Below are 17,499 nucleotides of genomic sequence, written 5' to 3'. Positions count from 1 at the left end.
AATAGTACTTCAAATGCAAGATAATACATTTTCCCTCAGTAATATGATCTACCAATGCATATATGTTTCAGTAGCCTATAGTTGTTTTGTTTAAGGATGTCTTAGGAGATCGGAACTTACAGAAAGAGAATTTCCTTAAAACATGTGCTGCAGCACTGGATAAGAAAAATAGCCAGTGCTGGAAAACAGTGAATTAGAGAAATAAATAATTCAACCACTGTACTACAGTTCCTGCCCCAATCTCTCTATTTCCTCAATAAGGAAGTCAATGTCAGACTTAGTTGCTGCTGGGTTTGAGATGACCATTCGGAAGAAGTTGACTTTATCGCCCTGAGGCTGATATCCAACCATGGTAGTACCTGACTCCATCATCAGTGCTTTGATTTTTGGTGCCACCTTTATAATAAAATAAAATTTAAAAAAAAAAAAAAAGAGAGAGAGAGAAGGGTAATTAAAAAATGTTATCCTTTCTTTGTATGTCACAATATTTCTTAACTTGGAAAAAATAAACTGATAGATCAGAAAGGTACCAGATTTTATAAAAAGATCTGTAACAGAAAAAGCTCGAAAACTGAACTAGTTGAATTGGATATTTAGAGGAAAATTGTCAACAATAATGTCCATCTTTTTTTATGAATCAAGTAACAATATCCTAGAGTACTCACTATGTAATAATTATATATATTAAATGTATGTGTCATTTTTTTGTGCTGAATTTTTTTTCATGAAGAAATATTCTCTCTCTTTTTATGAAAACCTAATCCAGAACCATATTTTTGAGGGTAATGGACATTTTCCATGAGAATACTATCTATTCTCAATATCATTTTCTAGGGTGGTGGTGGGCAGAAAACAACAAGGGAAATTTTTCAAGAAGATGTACATCAGAAATAATATTTTCTGTTAGCATAAGCCATTTAAACCTTCCAGTAGTTTTGCAGCACTGTGCATTTACCACACCTCACTTCCTCACTTTAACTCACAAGGAATAATGTTCTGACAGTCTAAACATTTGGTTTGCCTGAGCCCAGTTTTTCCATCCAGACTTTCCCTCTCTCTTTCTTACTCTCTGCCGACCAAGGTCAGATGTCTGGCTCTTTTATTGCTTTGTAGGATGCTTTATTATGTCAGCATCAAGTCAAAATTTTCATACTTCTTTCCAGTCTTATCTATTTTCCTCTTTTCTCTCTTTTTTGGCAATTTCTTTGTCTAACATATCACTGGGTTGACCCAGGGTTTTCTACTCTGTTATGTTCTCTTTCCTCAATGTGATGCAGACACAAAATCCTAATAAAAAACTCTTAAGAGTTTGGCCATTCTTCTCCCTTCTCAAGCATTGAAGAAAAAAAAAAAAAAAAAAAAAAAGCAATTAATTTTGGCAACTATATTTTTTTTTCTCTCCTGAATGTATTTCATTCCTCTTCTGCCTGTCTAAAATGCTACTACAAAATTAATACATTTCACTTGCCTCAAGTCCTAAGTAACACAATACATTTTGTGGTGCTACCTCTATGACTCTTCTCTTCCCTCTCTGATTTCTTCAGATAAATTTATTCCAAACTATTTTTGTTTTCACTGGAATGCATTAATGCATGACTAACCAAGCACATTTAAAATCAAAATACAAGCCTGAGAAGGAGTTATAGGTTCCCATATCCTTGACCTGTCCCAGCATTTTCAAATAATTACCCTTCCATTTCTCTCACTGATATGCTGTTGTATTCAAACAGAACTGGGACTTAGCTGCTTTTTAAAAGTTCGTAACACTTCTGGGAGCACAGAGGTGATTCAGAACAAAAAATAACAATATTTTCTGCACATGGTTCTATAGCAGAAATATGACTTCACCCTCACTGTAACTAGGAAACAAATGTGAATAAATATCAAGATCATAAGAGAACTGATGTCCCAGAATTTGGAACACATGTCAGCATACAGATACGTTATTTTTAATAAACAGAACACTGAGTTGAAAGAGTAGATTATATTTTTGTATTTAGCAAAACCCACACACCTTGTGTAACTTTTCTCTCCTCTCATCACAGTCTGGCATACCCCTGAGACTTGGTGGAATATACCAAAAACATACATTTGTATGCTCAGGCTGCAAAAAGAACCAAACACATAACATCAATAAACAAAAGAATACAGATCAATCACAAACTTAACGCTAGTCAGTAGGGTATTTTAGCACAAACATGGAAGACAAAATATAGTATTAACTTTCCTAGTTCTGCATGTTAAAACAAGCACAGAAAAAAGGGTTACAAGTACTGCTGGTTCCAGTGTTTCAGGGTGCTGATAAACTGCAAATGCTTTTCACCTTAATGCAGTTTTATGAGGAACTGTTTTCCAGGATCACAGTAAGAGCAACCCAGCTATCCTTTTCTTAGTAAATGGAGAGACAAAGTATGTTTGTTATTCTATCACCAAGAGTTTATGCAGTGGCGCTAGCAACAGAGCATACACCAAAAGTAGCAGACTGTCAGTTATCTATGTTGTAATGTGGAGTCTCAGCATGAGCAGATCTTACTGAGGTAGTCTGCATGCCCTAAACTGAGAAGTCCTCTGCAGAAAAGGAGAGGAGATAAAGCTGACATTCATGGTATAAAACACATGCATTTGGCCAATAAAACTGCCCAGATGCAAGTAGTTATGTAGTTCTTTAGAAAATAAGAGCAGTTTTGCACAGTTGGCTTGAAGAACTGCGAGAAGTGTGAAGTCTGTTCTCGAAATTGCACACAGATTAGGCTCCTACACACAGATTAAAGGAAATAAAACATACCTCCCCTTCAAAAACCATCTCAAACTCTTCTCTGTTTTTGATTTTAGTATAGAGATATTCTGCCAGCTCCAGGCATTTGTTGATCTGATTTTCAAATCCTACTGTACCCTGTTTAAAAAAGAAAGTATTCATTATATGGTAATTTTACCTCCTCCAATGAAATAATATTTTCAGATAGGCTTCATTCTCAAATGCTTGTAGTCAGAAAATACTTAGCAGTATTATTTCTTGTAACTTAAAAGTAAAATTAATCAGTGCTACAGAACTGGCTAAATGTGGCCTAACTAATCACTGTTTGGTTTTGGTCTTGGTTTAAGATAATTTATTATGATGCTAACAAAGGCTTTTGATATTTTAATAGATTATTTTTAGCTCTTCCTCCCCCCCTCCCCATTTTCTGAAAATATTATGGATATTAAATTTTGGCTTCCCAGGCCTCACTGAAAAACTATGAACACGGAATGGAAACTCAGTTGAAAAGTTAACAGTTGGAGAGTGATTAATTTCTTCTAAACAGTTTGCTAAGAATTAGTATTTTAAAAAGTCAGCAAGCAAAAGTCTGGTATGGCTACTAAAAGTTATTTGCCTACCTAGTCATCTTTTGTTATATCTGATTTGTGTAGGAAGATCATAATCCCAGAAAAAGTGGAAGGATGTTTATAATAAATAAAAAAAAACACACACACAAAAACCACCAACAAAAAAAAAGCCCACAACTTTTTTTTTTTATTCCCTCTATGTACACTTTATGCATGAATTAGGAAGTAAAAAAGACAAGTGTGCTCTTAGATTATTGCACATTTGTGGTAAGTTATTTGCACTGAATAAAATGACTGAAGTTCAAGTGACAAGATACTTCTTTACCTAGGCTGTGTATTTCTACTGTGAGGACAAGAGTCTGATCCCCCATGGTGGCTAATGCTGGAGGAAAAAATTCCATACCTCCTAATGTTTTGTTTTCTTAACATTTTTGTTACATATGTAATCTGCTATAAACAGATATTAACCAATACCTCAGAGAACTCAGGTCCAAGAAATCTGAATCAGTCTCAAGATAAACAGAAATACAAAGTAACTAGTTTCTGGAGAAATTTAATTTCTATATATAAAGATCAACTTAACATTTTTAATCTATATTATTTTTAAATAATACCATACAGAAATATCCTGCTTTTGAATATGACCCATATCCATTATGGTTTCCACTGTATTTTGTTCTTTCTTGTCAAGTGCTCTAATTCTTTAATGAGGTCAGTTTAAAAGGTGAATATATCAGGAGAGGTAGAAACTGCATGTTAATCTTAACAAAATGTGTTCACTTGGTACTTAGAAAAACATTAAATCCGTCCTTTAATGGTTTCTGTAGTCAGCACTTGAAAACTAGAACCATAAACAAGACACTTCAAAGTTGCTAGTCACAGTCCAATCTACTGTGTCATAAGCAGTTTCATATTTCTACATTACAGTACCCAAATAATTTATTTTGGAAGAAGAACAGAGTCTGAACTGAAAAGTACTTAGCCTGGTAATCAAACCTATGCTGATTGCTAAAGTGTTATAAGTATTTTGTGTTGAATTGTTCTGTTTCTTTTTCTGAAGTACTTTTAAAAATCAACGACAACTCTACAATCTGTTTAAAAGTACCTGTATCTAAAGTTCAGTTGCTTTCTTCCCTCATCCTTCAATATCAAGAAAATCTGAACGGAAACATCTTTTATCATCACAGGTTATTTCCTATTGCTGTCTAACTCCCATCTGAAGTGAAAACTGATTTACTGTTGTACATTTTGCCATTAGATTTTATTTCAGTTTTATAAAAAAGATAAGACTGTGGACATTTTACCCGACTGAATTCCCATGTTGTCAGCAGAACAAACAGTAATAAAATGACTGCAGATAAATAATTAAAAATGATGTGTGTATGTACTACCTGGGCCCTCGTCTTGGGAACACATAAGCCTGTATTTAAGCCCATGCTTAAATTAAGCCATCCAGGCATACCACAGTAGAATTAGAGAATCAACTTAAATTATTATTTGGATGAAGCTTCTTAAGAAAAGGTCTTTGTTTTCAAAGTTGCTTATAAAATCTATGCATTGAAACATGATGCTTAAAGGATCCTTCTAAGTCATCAAGTACTCTGTAAGTAATCTGTCATATAATACATATCTAAGTGCACAGAATTACAAGAAAAGACCATTTTGATGTCCTGCCTTCACTGGTTTTACTGCAGGACTCATCCAGTGACTTTAACCTTTCTTCTAATTTCCAGCTGAATTTATTGATGGCTAACATTGTTCTACAATTCAGATTACTCTCTTCTGACTCAATCCTCAGATACCTGTGTGTTTAGAGACCACAACTACACAAACATTTATGTTATAAAAAAAAGTATTCCACATCATTAGACTTACAAATTAAATGAATACATTTCTGATTTTTGAGCTTAACTTTTATTATTTACCTTTGCCTTCCACATCAACCAGAATTTGAAGATGTCCACATGCCTACCACACTGTATTGCCTTATCTCCAGTGTCATAGGATACATCATACTGTTTGTCTTGCTGGAAGAGATACCCTGCACACATTTGATTGCAGCCTTGAAGTATGCCCTGTAATGAAAAACATGTATTTACATGACTTACATGGCATATGTGCATATGAAACTGTATGCATTAATAATATAAAAAAAATATTTCAAATATATACAGAATGTTTTTTTCTTCAGTGGGCCAAGTTACAAAATACTGCCCTGGTTTGGAAACCTGAGCCACAAAAATAATTTTATAACCTAAAGTGGTTTTCTTAGAAGTCTCGGAGTAGTCATATGATTTGATTCACCCACACCTGAAAAAACATTCTCAGATTAATTTGGATTCTTAGGTTTTTTATACTGTGTCCACTTCACTTTGTAAGGCTATGTTCTTAAGACTTAAAAATTGGATGTGTTAAATTACACACTAAATTAGAGCTGTGATCTCTCAGTGCAGCAGATAGCTGCAGAAAATAAAAGGGGAAAGAAAAATAATTTAAGGCTTCAACTTATATATTGTCCAGCTTTTTGACACTTAACATTAGTGATAAGTACAAATAACCTAAACAAGACATTTTTTGCTTATAAGTAAGTACAGTCCACAGACCAGTAGAAACCTACAGATTACTGGTAAACATCTCTGAGGGAAACAGAAAGGAGCAAATTTCTGCATGTTACATTGCAGTCTTATGCATGTGACATTTCTAAAATGTTTTGCATCTCCTTTGCAGTTTAGTAGAGGTGCTTTGAAGAAGCTCAGAGACGCTGGCATATATGATAAATACAAAAAGATCTATCAAAGTTCTCCTATAGAGAATAAAAAATGTTGCCAAAATCCTGTAATAGTTAGCATGATAAGCATGCATGCCACTAAATAATGGGTAGTACTTCCCTCCAATCCATGCCAAAGTGTTTTATAAAGGGAAATAAATGCTGCATTCTTCAGTTTAGACATGGGTCACCTGGACGAGCAATGACAGACCTAAGGCTAGAACACACAACTCCTACATCCTAGTTTTAAGCTCAGGGGCCACTTCTCCAATTAACCTCTTCCTGTAACAATTGACGTGCCAGAATTCACTAGACATTAGATTTAGTCCTATCCACAGACTAAATGACTTTTTCCTTTAATCAGCTAAGGAAAATACATACTGCTTAAATGAATGAAGATACTTGACCTTGCTTTTATTGATGACAATGACGAATTTAGAGGAAAGCCTTAAAAATACATATGGAATCATAATAAAAGCAGCATAGTTTATTTTCAACAGAATTGAGGAACATTTAAACCACTCTGTAATGTAACATATTTGTATTATATTTAAGCAATTTAGACTATGGCAAATTACTAACACCAAGGGTGTATGTTCAGTATTTCATAGAAACAACAGGGTAGGTGGCCAGATGAAGTATATTAGCCTGGCTCTAGTGCTGTTATTAAAATATGCAAAGATTCAACAGCTTAAGATCTGACTTTTTGTCTACAATTTAAAAAAAAACAACAACCCACAACAACAACAACAAAAAACACCACACCAAAACCCAAAAAACTGCAAAGATTAAAAAAAATCCTAAACACAATGTAAATCCAGACATTTATTCCTTCTAACAGAAGTTTTTTAATTAAATGGATTTTTAATTACTCTCTTAAAAGATAGTGCTTAATATTTACATGTATATTTTTTAAACCACTTAATTATTAAATATAAAGCAGACCTTCTCCCGGACAAGAATGGCAGAACATTGTAACAACACCCCCATCATTTTGTGTGGATTCCAAGTGACTGAGTTGGCTCTGCAAAAAAAAATTACACATTCAGATAGACCTGGAAATCAGAAACTTATCCTGAAGCAGTCATCTTTGTTTTCCACTTTCAGCTGGAAATGTATGGAGTTTTGACCGTGATTTAATTATGGAACTTAGTACTGTCTCAAGTGTCTTCTTACCCAGCTATACTGCCCAGGAAAGGAATTTTTCATTCATTAACATTGCAACATCAGACTTGTGATTAGTTTACCTTATTACCAATACCAGCTAACTAGTGTCAGACTATCCAGATTAGTTGATATAGTAACTTCATCCCCAGAAGACTCCTATTCTAGAAACAGCACTAATAAAACTAACAAAAACAGTTTGACAGGTTATATTAATTCAAAATACTGATTGGGGGAGGCGTTGTTAGAGAATTAGAGGAATAATATGAATTCTAGGAGAATACAGTTCTTTACTGAACAGCTGCTGAAGAAGTAGAAAGCAAAGACACTGTGTGCTTATCTGCTTCTCCAGTTACAGCCACAAGAGGCCTTTTCTATAATAGCTTGTGAAGCCCATGGACTGTTAAAAGGCTATAAAACTTTACATCACAATCCTACCATTCTGTATGTAAAGCTTACAATTTTTTCATGTAAGCACAGGTGGATGCACAGCATCACATAATTTACTAGACAAACAGCTGAGATGGTCCATATTTTTAACATGGTATTCTAGACAGTTTAATGATGACACTAAAATAAATGTACCAACATTGCACATCCACTGACCTCTTCACCCTGAGTAATTAATCACTAACTGTCCCCTTGATTCACTGAGTGTTTCAGAGAAGTGTATAATAATGTTTCACAAATTTATAATGCGGTTGAAAGAATATTGAAGATATTTCCTCCTCTTCTACCTTCTGCTCTCAGAGGTCACTGATACAATCAGTTCCTCCAGTTTGAGCATCACAATGATTTCTTCATCCCAGTGTGAAGACCACCAGTTCCATAAAGATCCCAGATAAGATTCCAGCCTCTGTCTGAGGTAGATTAGACCACAGCATCCCTCAGCCAAAAGAACAGTGCAGCCAGTGCTCTACTTGGGGAGTTCACCATCCCTCTAAAATCTCCTGCTCAGGCAATGCAAACCAGCAGGTATATATGTAGCCCAGTCTTAGGAGGCAATTATCTTTTAAAGAATTTCATTAGTAGTTCTGATGCAGTAGACAAGAAACAGGAATTTATATAACAGCTCCTTTCCATTTGAGAGCACTATAGTTTCAGTTTAGCACATTTATTTAACCTTCAGGGTTCCAAACAAAGACAATTTCAAGTCATTTTTATGAGGAGCATTTGGCTTCTTTTAACATGAAGGCATCACTCTCCACCCTGCAGGGCCAGCCAGGTGGAAGCAATCCAACCACAGGCTACCCCAGCTCTGCACCATGGCAGCATGACAGCCCTTACCCCCCCGTGTCCCTAGGCAAGACAAACCTGGCTGGAGTGTTAGCAACAGACCCCAGCTGGGGCCCATGACAGGCCACAGTACACTTGGGCCCCATGTTTGAAGACCCATGGCATTGACTAGAAGTAAATAATATGCTTTGTGGCCTGCTACTTTCTGTACTCACTTAATATTATGGGCTTGATTATAATCTCTGGGTTGACCTCAGATCAAGAGACATCTTCCAAACTACTGTGACCAAACCTCTGTAGCTTAAGGATAACATTTTAAAATGCTGACCTCATATTAGACATGTTGCCATAACATGAGTGACTTGCAAACTGGATTGGACAGAGGTTGATATGATCCTTCTACTTTAGAGTATTCCTGCCACAGGACACACTGCTGTCCCTGCTACAGAAGGTCCATTTGGTTTACCCACCAGTCCATCTGTACTGTATTCTTTATCCTGTATGAGATGCCCACCACTCTGAAAGTTTGTTTTCCCTAAGGAAGAGCCCTGCTCACTGTTCTAATTTCATGCCTTCACACAATGCCCACTTTCAGCACAGCTGACTCAAGGAAGCAATTTGGTGCTAATTTGAGAGTACATGGGTAGAGCTCATTTCAAATACTTTTTGCTTCCCTGGAAGCTGATATCTGCAGTGATGGGAAATATTCTGGTTTTCTGGTTCTTCAATGCTTAATGCATCAAATGTATCTTTTAATTAATTTGTGAATTGTCATGTACTTTATAAAAGCATTTTAATAACAGTATTACAAATAAGAACCGTGTAGTACCTTTCTATTCCATTCAATTTATGACGATGTTTTCGGGACATTAGGAGGCCACCCCCCCAGGCAGCCTGGAAGAGAGAAAAAAAGAAAATTAATTGTTTTGGAAAAGTCTAACATATTTTAATTTACTCAGAACCTAAGAAGAGACCTGTGGTCAACTGCCCCAAGTGGAGGCAAGTGAAAAGTGGTGCTCCTCAGGGGTCAGTACTAGGACCAGCACTTTCAACATCTTTGTTGGAGACATGGACAGTGGGATTGAGTGTATCCTCAGCAAGTTTGCTGATGATACCAGGCTGCATGGAGTAGCTGACACCCTAAAGGAAAGGGTTGCCATCCAGAAAAACCTTGACAGTCTGGAGAGTTGGGCCAATGCCAACCTCATTAAGTTCAAGGCAGCCAAGTGCAAGGTCCTGTACCTGGGTCTGCGCAACCCCAGGCACAAATACAGGCTGGGGAAGAACAGCTAGAGAGGAGTCCTGAGGAGGACTTAGGGTGGTAGTAGAGAAGCTGCCAGTGTGTGCTGGAGCCCAGAGAGCCAACCACATCCTGAGCTGCATCAAAAGAAGTGTGACCAGCAGGGCCAGGGAGGGGATTCTGCTCCTCTATTCTGCTCTGGTGAGACCCCACCTGGAGTGCTGCATACAGCACTGGAGCCCTCAGCACAGGAAACATATAGTCCTGTTGGAGAGGATTCAGATCATCACAAAGATGATCAGAGCAGCTCTGCTATGAAGACAGGCTGAGAGAGTTGGGGCTGTTCAGCCTGGAGAAGAGAAGGCTCAGGGGACACCATATAGTGGCCTTCCAGTACTTGAAGGGCCCTACAGGAAAGCTGAGGAAGGACTTTTCACCAGGGAGTGAAAAGTAGTTACAGGACAAGGGGCAATGGTTTTAAACTGAAAGATTTAGGTTAGACATCAGGAGAAAATTCTTCACCATGAGGGTAGTAAGGCACTGGAATAGGTTGCCAGGAAGGTTGTTGACGCCCCTTCCCTGGAGCTGTTTAATGTCAGGTTGGATGAGGTTTTGTGCAGCCTGGTCTAGTGTGAGGTGTCCCTGCTCATAACTGGGAGGCTGGAACTTGATGATCTTTAAAGTCACTTCCAGCCTTAACCATTCTATGATTCTAAGGTTCTACGAATAGTGACAATTCATTTAGTTACTTACATCTACATGGAGCCAGAGGTTGTATTTTTCACATATATCTGCAATCTCCTGTATTGGATCAAAAGCTCCATACACTGTTGTGCCTGCAGTTGCATTTACAAAGAGAGGAATGTATCCCTATAATAAAAATAAAAATACTAAATACAAAATCCAATCTCTTTCAGAAAAAAACCCCAATAAATCTATGCAAAAATAATTTTAGAAATGTTGCTATCCTGTTTTCCAGTCTGAATTTTTGTTTTGTTCCCATGTGAAAGGCACATAAAAGCAACAGTAGAAACTAATGAATACTACACATGGTAGGAACAAACTCTGGTTTTATTGTACTGTAACTTCACCAAATTTACTAATTGTAAGAGTATTATTTTGTCTATTGTTTTTTCAGTAGGGGGATTCAAACATTCTAGTAGAGAGCTAGCAATAGTCAAGTAAAGTTGAGACTTTTACAGCATTATAAAGAAAAATTAATTAAATGTGATTTTTAAATTGTGATTCAAAGACTTGAAGTTCCTTTAGTCTTTATCTACTAATAAACAGAACAAAGCTGAACAAAGCAATCCAATTCAAAAGCAATAAATGTGGAAATATCAGATCAAAGTCAGAGAATTTTGAATTAGATTTTTAAAAGTTAATTCCTTTTTCATAGAGTGCCCAAATTAAAGTAAGCAATAAATAATAATAAATTTGATTGCTTTAACTTTAGTGGTTTTATGCAACATCAATAGATTTTTCACTGCATTCATTCAAGCAATAACAATTAATGCCTCAAAAAATTAAACTTACTAGCCATATTTTCTAACTTGCAGCCTTGAAATCAGTGAGAATTTAGGACTTAAACTTCCATATAAATTTTCACAGTTTTGGCTAATCTTTAAAGTTTGGGTAACAGTAGGTTTAGTTTCCTGTTTTCCTAATTTTTTCCATAGCTTTCCAAACAGAAAGTTATTTTTTAAAGTTATAAAATACAAAAGTTAATACTTTTTTTTTTTTTTTTAAACAGTACATTGAAACCTTAGCAAGACATACAGGTAATTCTCTAAACAATACATGAATGTATAATTAAGCAGCTGAAAATACTATTATAACACTTATATCATTAAAAGGTGATCTTCTAATGTTAAACCTCAGTCTCCAAGTGAAAAGGTAATTCTACTAAGCCAAGCATTTAAGCATTAATTTTTAAAAACACAAACCTTTTGTTTTGCTTCCAAAATTTTTGCCTCCAAATCAGCCGGTATTATTTTGCCTCTATAATTATTTAGAAACAGAAAGAAAATTAAAGAATCCATATGGAATACCAGCTACAGTCAAAATAACTTAATAGGATTTTCTCAACAGGCCATTAGCAACTTGACACACTGTACTGAACCAGTCCTTAAGCACAATACAACAAATTTAACAGATGAACACACTTAATAGATCAAACCTTTAGCATTCATCCTACCTTTCGTTGCATTTTATCAAGATCACATTGTCTGTTCCAAATCCAAGTGCAGCTCCAGCTTTCTTTATTGAGTAGTGACTCTGCAGCAAAACATACACACATTTAATGGAGTGGTTGTTTAGTAACTAAACATATCCACAACATACATCTATAAATTAAGAATCAGCAGCATATTAAGCTCACATGTTCTGAGGTAAAAAGAACCAGCTTAGGGACTGCAGCCATGCCTTTGGTTTTGACTTCAGGGAAATACTTGTATCGTGCAGCCATTATGCTGTACATGTTGGAGATAGCTCCTCCTGTGAATGAGTAAATGAATGAATAATAAAATAGCCATAATGAGAAAAAATGCATTAGACCAAAGACACGCAAGTCTCATCTGCATTATGTAGTGAAAGTGACAGTGAACTATGGAAAAAATAAATCTCTGACATGCACAGTCATCTGTCTAAACAGCATAGGGACAAACCCTCTAGAAAGGGAATAGTTGGAATAGTTCCTATCCATCATCTCTTTCAATTGCTATCATTTTGCACCATGTTCCTGAATAGTTCAGCTTTCATTGTGCTGCTTTTGCATTACAACTTCTTGTTAGCAAGAATAACAGGATCTTAATAATTTGTCTGACACTAAAGAAATGTCACATACTGAACGGATTTATCATGTCTCATTGTAAATACAGAAGTTGAGGTCTAAAAGGTAGGTTTCTACAGCTGGCTAGCTATTTTAGGCTTCCTTACAGTCACTTAAGGGGAAGAGGCACTTTGCAGGCTATGATTCAGCTAATTTATTTTGACACTTTTGAAGAATGAATTGAGGGAAAGCACCTATTTATCTTGGTTTATTGCTAAAAAGAGCTCAGGGTAGTTATCTCAGTTCTATGACATGTATCAAGATTTAGTCCTTTCAATCTCATCTATGAAGTCTGAAGTAACTTATTCCTCTAACACTTCTTAACCAACAAGAACACTGATAAATATCTGTATTATTCTAGCAGATGGGACTGGAGACTAAGCAAGTGTGCATTCCTGGATTTTATGCCAATGTTCCAAAAAGGTGATGGAATCCTTTATCCTTTGAAACAGGATGGTGTCCACCCCACCCCAAGCCCCATGCTGCTCACACATGCACCCAGAACTTCTACATGTTTTGACAATCCTTTCTGCCACTGTTGATTCCTTTTATATCTCCTTCATGGGAAGAAACTTTGTCTTGATTATCAGAATCGTACTTGTGAATCCAGGCAGATTATGTCCTAGATAATATGTTCCAGAAAGAGACAGGGAGGTCAAAGTCTTTTTTTCTGACTGTAAGCCAAAATCCTCTCTGACCATCAAAGTCATCAGTATGTAACTCTCCAGAGCTATTGATCAGCAGGAGTTGTAGTTTCCCAGCATCTCCAGAAATAAATCACAAAAAAAAGTGTGCCCAACTATGCACCAGATCTTGTAGTCACATCTTAAAACGTTGGCAAGCTAAAATACATAGCCATACTCAGTTGGTTTTTTTTGACCCAAACATTTTTGAGGGATGCTTAAACAAAGTATGCACTTCAGGTGGGAAATTCCCATACTTGGCAAATTGGTTTGTGTTGCAGATATCATTTGCATTTGAACACAGTGTATGTTTTGTTTAAATTTTTGAAGTTTTAGTCAAACCACCAAAACAGAAAGGGAAAACTCACCAGGTGAGAATATTCCATCTCCATCCTTATTTGGCCATCCAATAATCTCTCTCATCTTTCGAAGTGTTATTTGTTCCATGAGAACAAAAACAGGAGCAATTTCATAAGTAAACCTGCACAAATAAAGCAAACAAAACCAAACATAGATAAAATACAAATTCTAAAAACACACAATAAATCTTACCCAATCTGTGATTCTTTATGAAAATGCTTAAGATTCCTAAAAGTCTTCCTATACATTGAGGTTTTGATATTGCAGCCTTTACCCAAGCTAACATTTTCAGGAATACTGGAAATACTGGTCAATAAAAACTTGCAAAAGAGCTAATACTACACTTTCTATACAACCAAAATAAGACCTAATTCTCTACAATATTGTACTGTAAAACACCTCTTTCCTGAAGTGCCATTTTCATACTTGTGGAATAACATATTGCCAAATCCTTATGAAAACAGTGAAGTTCATTGAGCTAAACACAACCATAATTAGAAGTATTGAGCCAGGGCTTCTAAGTCTAAGTACAATTAATTATGTGGATTTATTCTGTTGATGATCTCCAAGGACAACTTATTTCTACAATACCATGAGATCAATAAGTGTCAAGAGTAATTATAAATGATGATTTGCTAATTACCAATTACGAAAAACAAGTCAGCAGCCAACTATTGTATCCACTTAATAAGGGTAAAATACACTGCATAGTCTGGTGTGCCCTGATGCCACAGAGAGCTATGTGAATGGAAAGTGACAGCCCTACCAGCCACACAACCATTCAACCATTTTTGGTGATCAAGGTACATGGAGAAATTGCTACTACTGCTTGCTATGGTGTATGAAAAAATAAGTAAGCTATATTCCAAAGAATATGACACCCTGGCACTTTGGATCTGACTGATGTCTTCCACTTGAATAATTTCTCCAAAATATGCGTTGTGTCTCTGATATTAAAGTGGCATTTTGAGAATAGGAAGAGCAAACTTTCAGGAGAGACTTGGCATGAAGAAGGGAACGTCTGTCTGAAAAAAACCTTGTCTTTTATTTACAGCTACACGGGTTAGTTAAAATATTAATTCTTCTACACTTCTTGTGTCCTTAGTCTACCAGAAAAACACCCCCACTATTTCTAAAACATTCCTTTCAGATTAAACAGCATTTGTAATTTAATTGTTGTAATTGTTATTTTCATAATCCAAAATGCAGCTTATTTTGCTTTTGTTGTCATTAGAACTGTCAGAGACAGCTGAACACTGATCTGAAGTTTGGATGCTGCCAATATTTACAGAGAGACAAATTAATAAACAGTTGATGTCTGCTAACAGTGGGGCTTTTTGTCCTGTTTGCAGGCACTGCATGTCTAGGATATATTCCAATCTTTCTTAAGGCAGAAAGACCAACTGATGTCAACAGGAACTCAGCAGTGTATAATCACAGTAACCCAATAAAAAATACATTTAAGTCAATGTGATTTTTCTCCATCAGTTTAAACACATTTTGAATTTTGTTCTCTGACCTTTTACACTGATCCCTACATCCCAGAAGACTCAAAGGCTTGTATGAGAAGTATATAATGTTAAGCCAGTTTTTTGTATATAAAATGCCAAGTGTTCACAAGGAGAATTTTGAATATACTTAAATCCAAGTAAAATAGCTTTATTTTTAAAAATGTAATTATTTTCTGAGTCTCCAAAGGATGACAAAAAATAGAAGACTGCAGCTAAATGACAAGATCAATGCAGATATATTAGATGTTCACTGTGATTTTAAAAGTCACATCTTCTTAAATTTCACTTGTTTTAAACTAAAATGTTTTTGAAAAATTCAGTTAAACATGAACAAGTATGTTTGGCTTGGAAGGAACCATCTGACTTTAGAATCAACCTCCTGACCAAAAAAAACAAAAACAAAAAAACCAACATAGAGTTACAACCTTTTCAGGTTTTTCTATAAATTAACTAAAACAGACATAAGTCTCAGCTCTTTACTAAAGAGAATAAATGAACAGAATTTTTTGGCTGTGGCCAGTGCTGGCTTAATTCTGTTCCCACCTTAAGGCCAAATAATTCTAGCTACCTCTTCTCCTGTTTGCCAGCATGTAAAAAGCATTCTGAGAATAAACATAAAAAGTTTTACATAATTTTCCTATGGTTTGTCTTCCTAAGCATAAGTGCATAGTACTGAAAACACAATATACATATATTTCACCTCAGCTTGCAGTGGACATGAAGAGAATTTCCAGACAATATTATGGTTTCTAACCTCAGCTGGATGCTGCATGGTGAGCAAACACCCTGCACTACAGATCCCTAGAGCTGAATGAACAACTTCTAAAATTTCCACCCTGAAGGTCTTATGATTAGTGACTGAGCTAGGAATAGCTCATTGATACATTATTTCCAAGTCAACCTGAGAATCTTATTATGTTTAATTTAATATATTATCTTCACAATTACACTTAACTAACATTTCCTAATGACAATTCAATTTTTTGAGAGTATAGATGTTTTGATTAGTCAAAACTAATTTGTACAAAAAAACCCACTTTTTTTGATTGTTCACAATCATTTTTCAGAACTGAGTGAATGTGATGTTCATAATAACAATATTTCGTAATACTATCACAGTCTGCCACAGAAATAATGTCTATTATGATCTATCAGATTTGTGCACTTTCACTAACTACAAAAGGATAAACAAGCTAGGATAACCAAGTTAATCAAAGGAAAAGGAGCTTGCAAAGTGACACTCTCTGAATTGTATTTCCCTCAGAGGAAAGCTCTTTAAGCAAACTTTTCTTCTAGAAATGTGATCATGTTTGATTTCACTTTTACTTGTGGGGCTTTTTTCAGTTTGTACCTGTTTTACCATTAAATTGTATGTTGCTGGGTTTTCTTCCCACTCAGCTTTTAAATCTGAATATCTCACAACAATTTTTTGCAAATAGAAAACTAATTGAGAAGACAACTGTTACAAAAGTCAGGCTGGCTTTGGCTGGAGCACCCTGTGTATTCTTCCTTACTGCTCATGTCACAAAACAGGCACAGCTCACAAGCTACATGGAGCCACTAGTAATCAGCTGTTCTTAATGAGCCATTTATTCACTGAAAGGCCAGTGAAAAAATCATTCATTTTCCAGCCTGCAGATACATTTCCTGTGTTCTGGCAATTAGCAACAAACTACCCAAAACACAGGTGGCTTTAGAGTTAAAACACACTCAACACAGAACTAAAACAGAAAGCAGGCTGCTGCTTGTATTTGGACTCCCATCACATTATGACCATATACAAATCAATATATAAACAAACACTGAGTAAAAGGTTTTCTGGTTTGGTGGGTTGTTTGTTGTTTTGTGGGGTTTCTTCATTAATTACAATCCTTTGCTGCAAAATTTCAACATAACACCTTATGTTTAAAATATAGATTTCATTAATTATGAGATCAAGAAAAACTTAAGTTTCCTCATCAATATCTCTAGAAGTCAAATGTCACCATTTTTATCTTTCTGTTTTAGAGAAAACTTTAATAAATTTTAGGTTGGGTAATTCCTTAATTCTAATAAAACTAATTTCCAATTTTACAATTTTAATAATTTTTAAGACACCCAGAAGCCACATCTTTACCACCACATGAACAGAAAAAGGTAGTGTCCCATACCTGTTGCTTCTGAAGAAAAGACAATAAAGTCTTACTTCTTTTGTATTCTAGTATTAATATATGGATAACTGCAGAATTACTATGTTTAGAGACAAAGCTTAAAAAAAAATCGTGAAAGGATAGAAGACTAGTCCAAGAGAAGAAAAGTTATTTCATGTCATTAGAATCAGCATGTTTTACTTACCACGTGCTCTGGGATATCTGCATTCTATTTATTAGAAAAGTAAAACTGTT

General features: G+C 35.6%; 1 protein-coding gene across 1 annotated transcript in view; it reads right to left on the bottom strand.

Annotated features, from left to right (window-relative positions):
* The window catches only part of GAD1 (glutamate decarboxylase 1 (brain, 67kDa)), a 22,724-nt gene continuing 5,225 nt past the window's right edge, over window positions 1-17,499 (bottom strand). Inside the window, exons 4-14 of the mRNA XM_009996139.1 lie at window positions 13,613-13,725; window positions 12,112-12,227; window positions 11,929-12,008; window positions 11,678-11,732; window positions 10,485-10,601; window positions 9,321-9,385; window positions 7,037-7,115; window positions 5,250-5,399; window positions 2,786-2,893; window positions 2,015-2,104; window positions 1-396 (exon numbers count right to left, since the gene is read on the bottom strand). Coding sequence (XP_009994441.1) covers window positions 223-396; window positions 2,015-2,104; window positions 2,786-2,893; window positions 5,250-5,399; window positions 7,037-7,115; window positions 9,321-9,385; window positions 10,485-10,601; window positions 11,678-11,732; window positions 11,929-12,008; window positions 12,112-12,227; window positions 13,613-13,725 — 1,147 coding nt within the window. The 3' untranslated portion in view covers window positions 1-222. The remainder of the gene's footprint in view (window positions 397-2,014; window positions 2,105-2,785; window positions 2,894-5,249; window positions 5,400-7,036; window positions 7,116-9,320; window positions 9,386-10,484; window positions 10,602-11,677; window positions 11,733-11,928; window positions 12,009-12,111; window positions 12,228-13,612; window positions 13,726-17,499) is intronic.

Source organism: Chaetura pelagica, unplaced genomic scaffold, assembly GCF_000747805.2.
Source record: "Chaetura pelagica isolate M959 unplaced genomic scaffold, ChaPel_1.0 scaffold3, whole genome shotgun sequence".
NCBI classification, from domain to species: Eukaryota; Metazoa; Chordata; class Aves; order Apodiformes; family Apodidae; genus Chaetura; species Chaetura pelagica.
The sequence above is the reverse complement of the archived record's forward strand: the minus strand, read 5'-3'. Positions and strand labels throughout refer to the sequence as shown.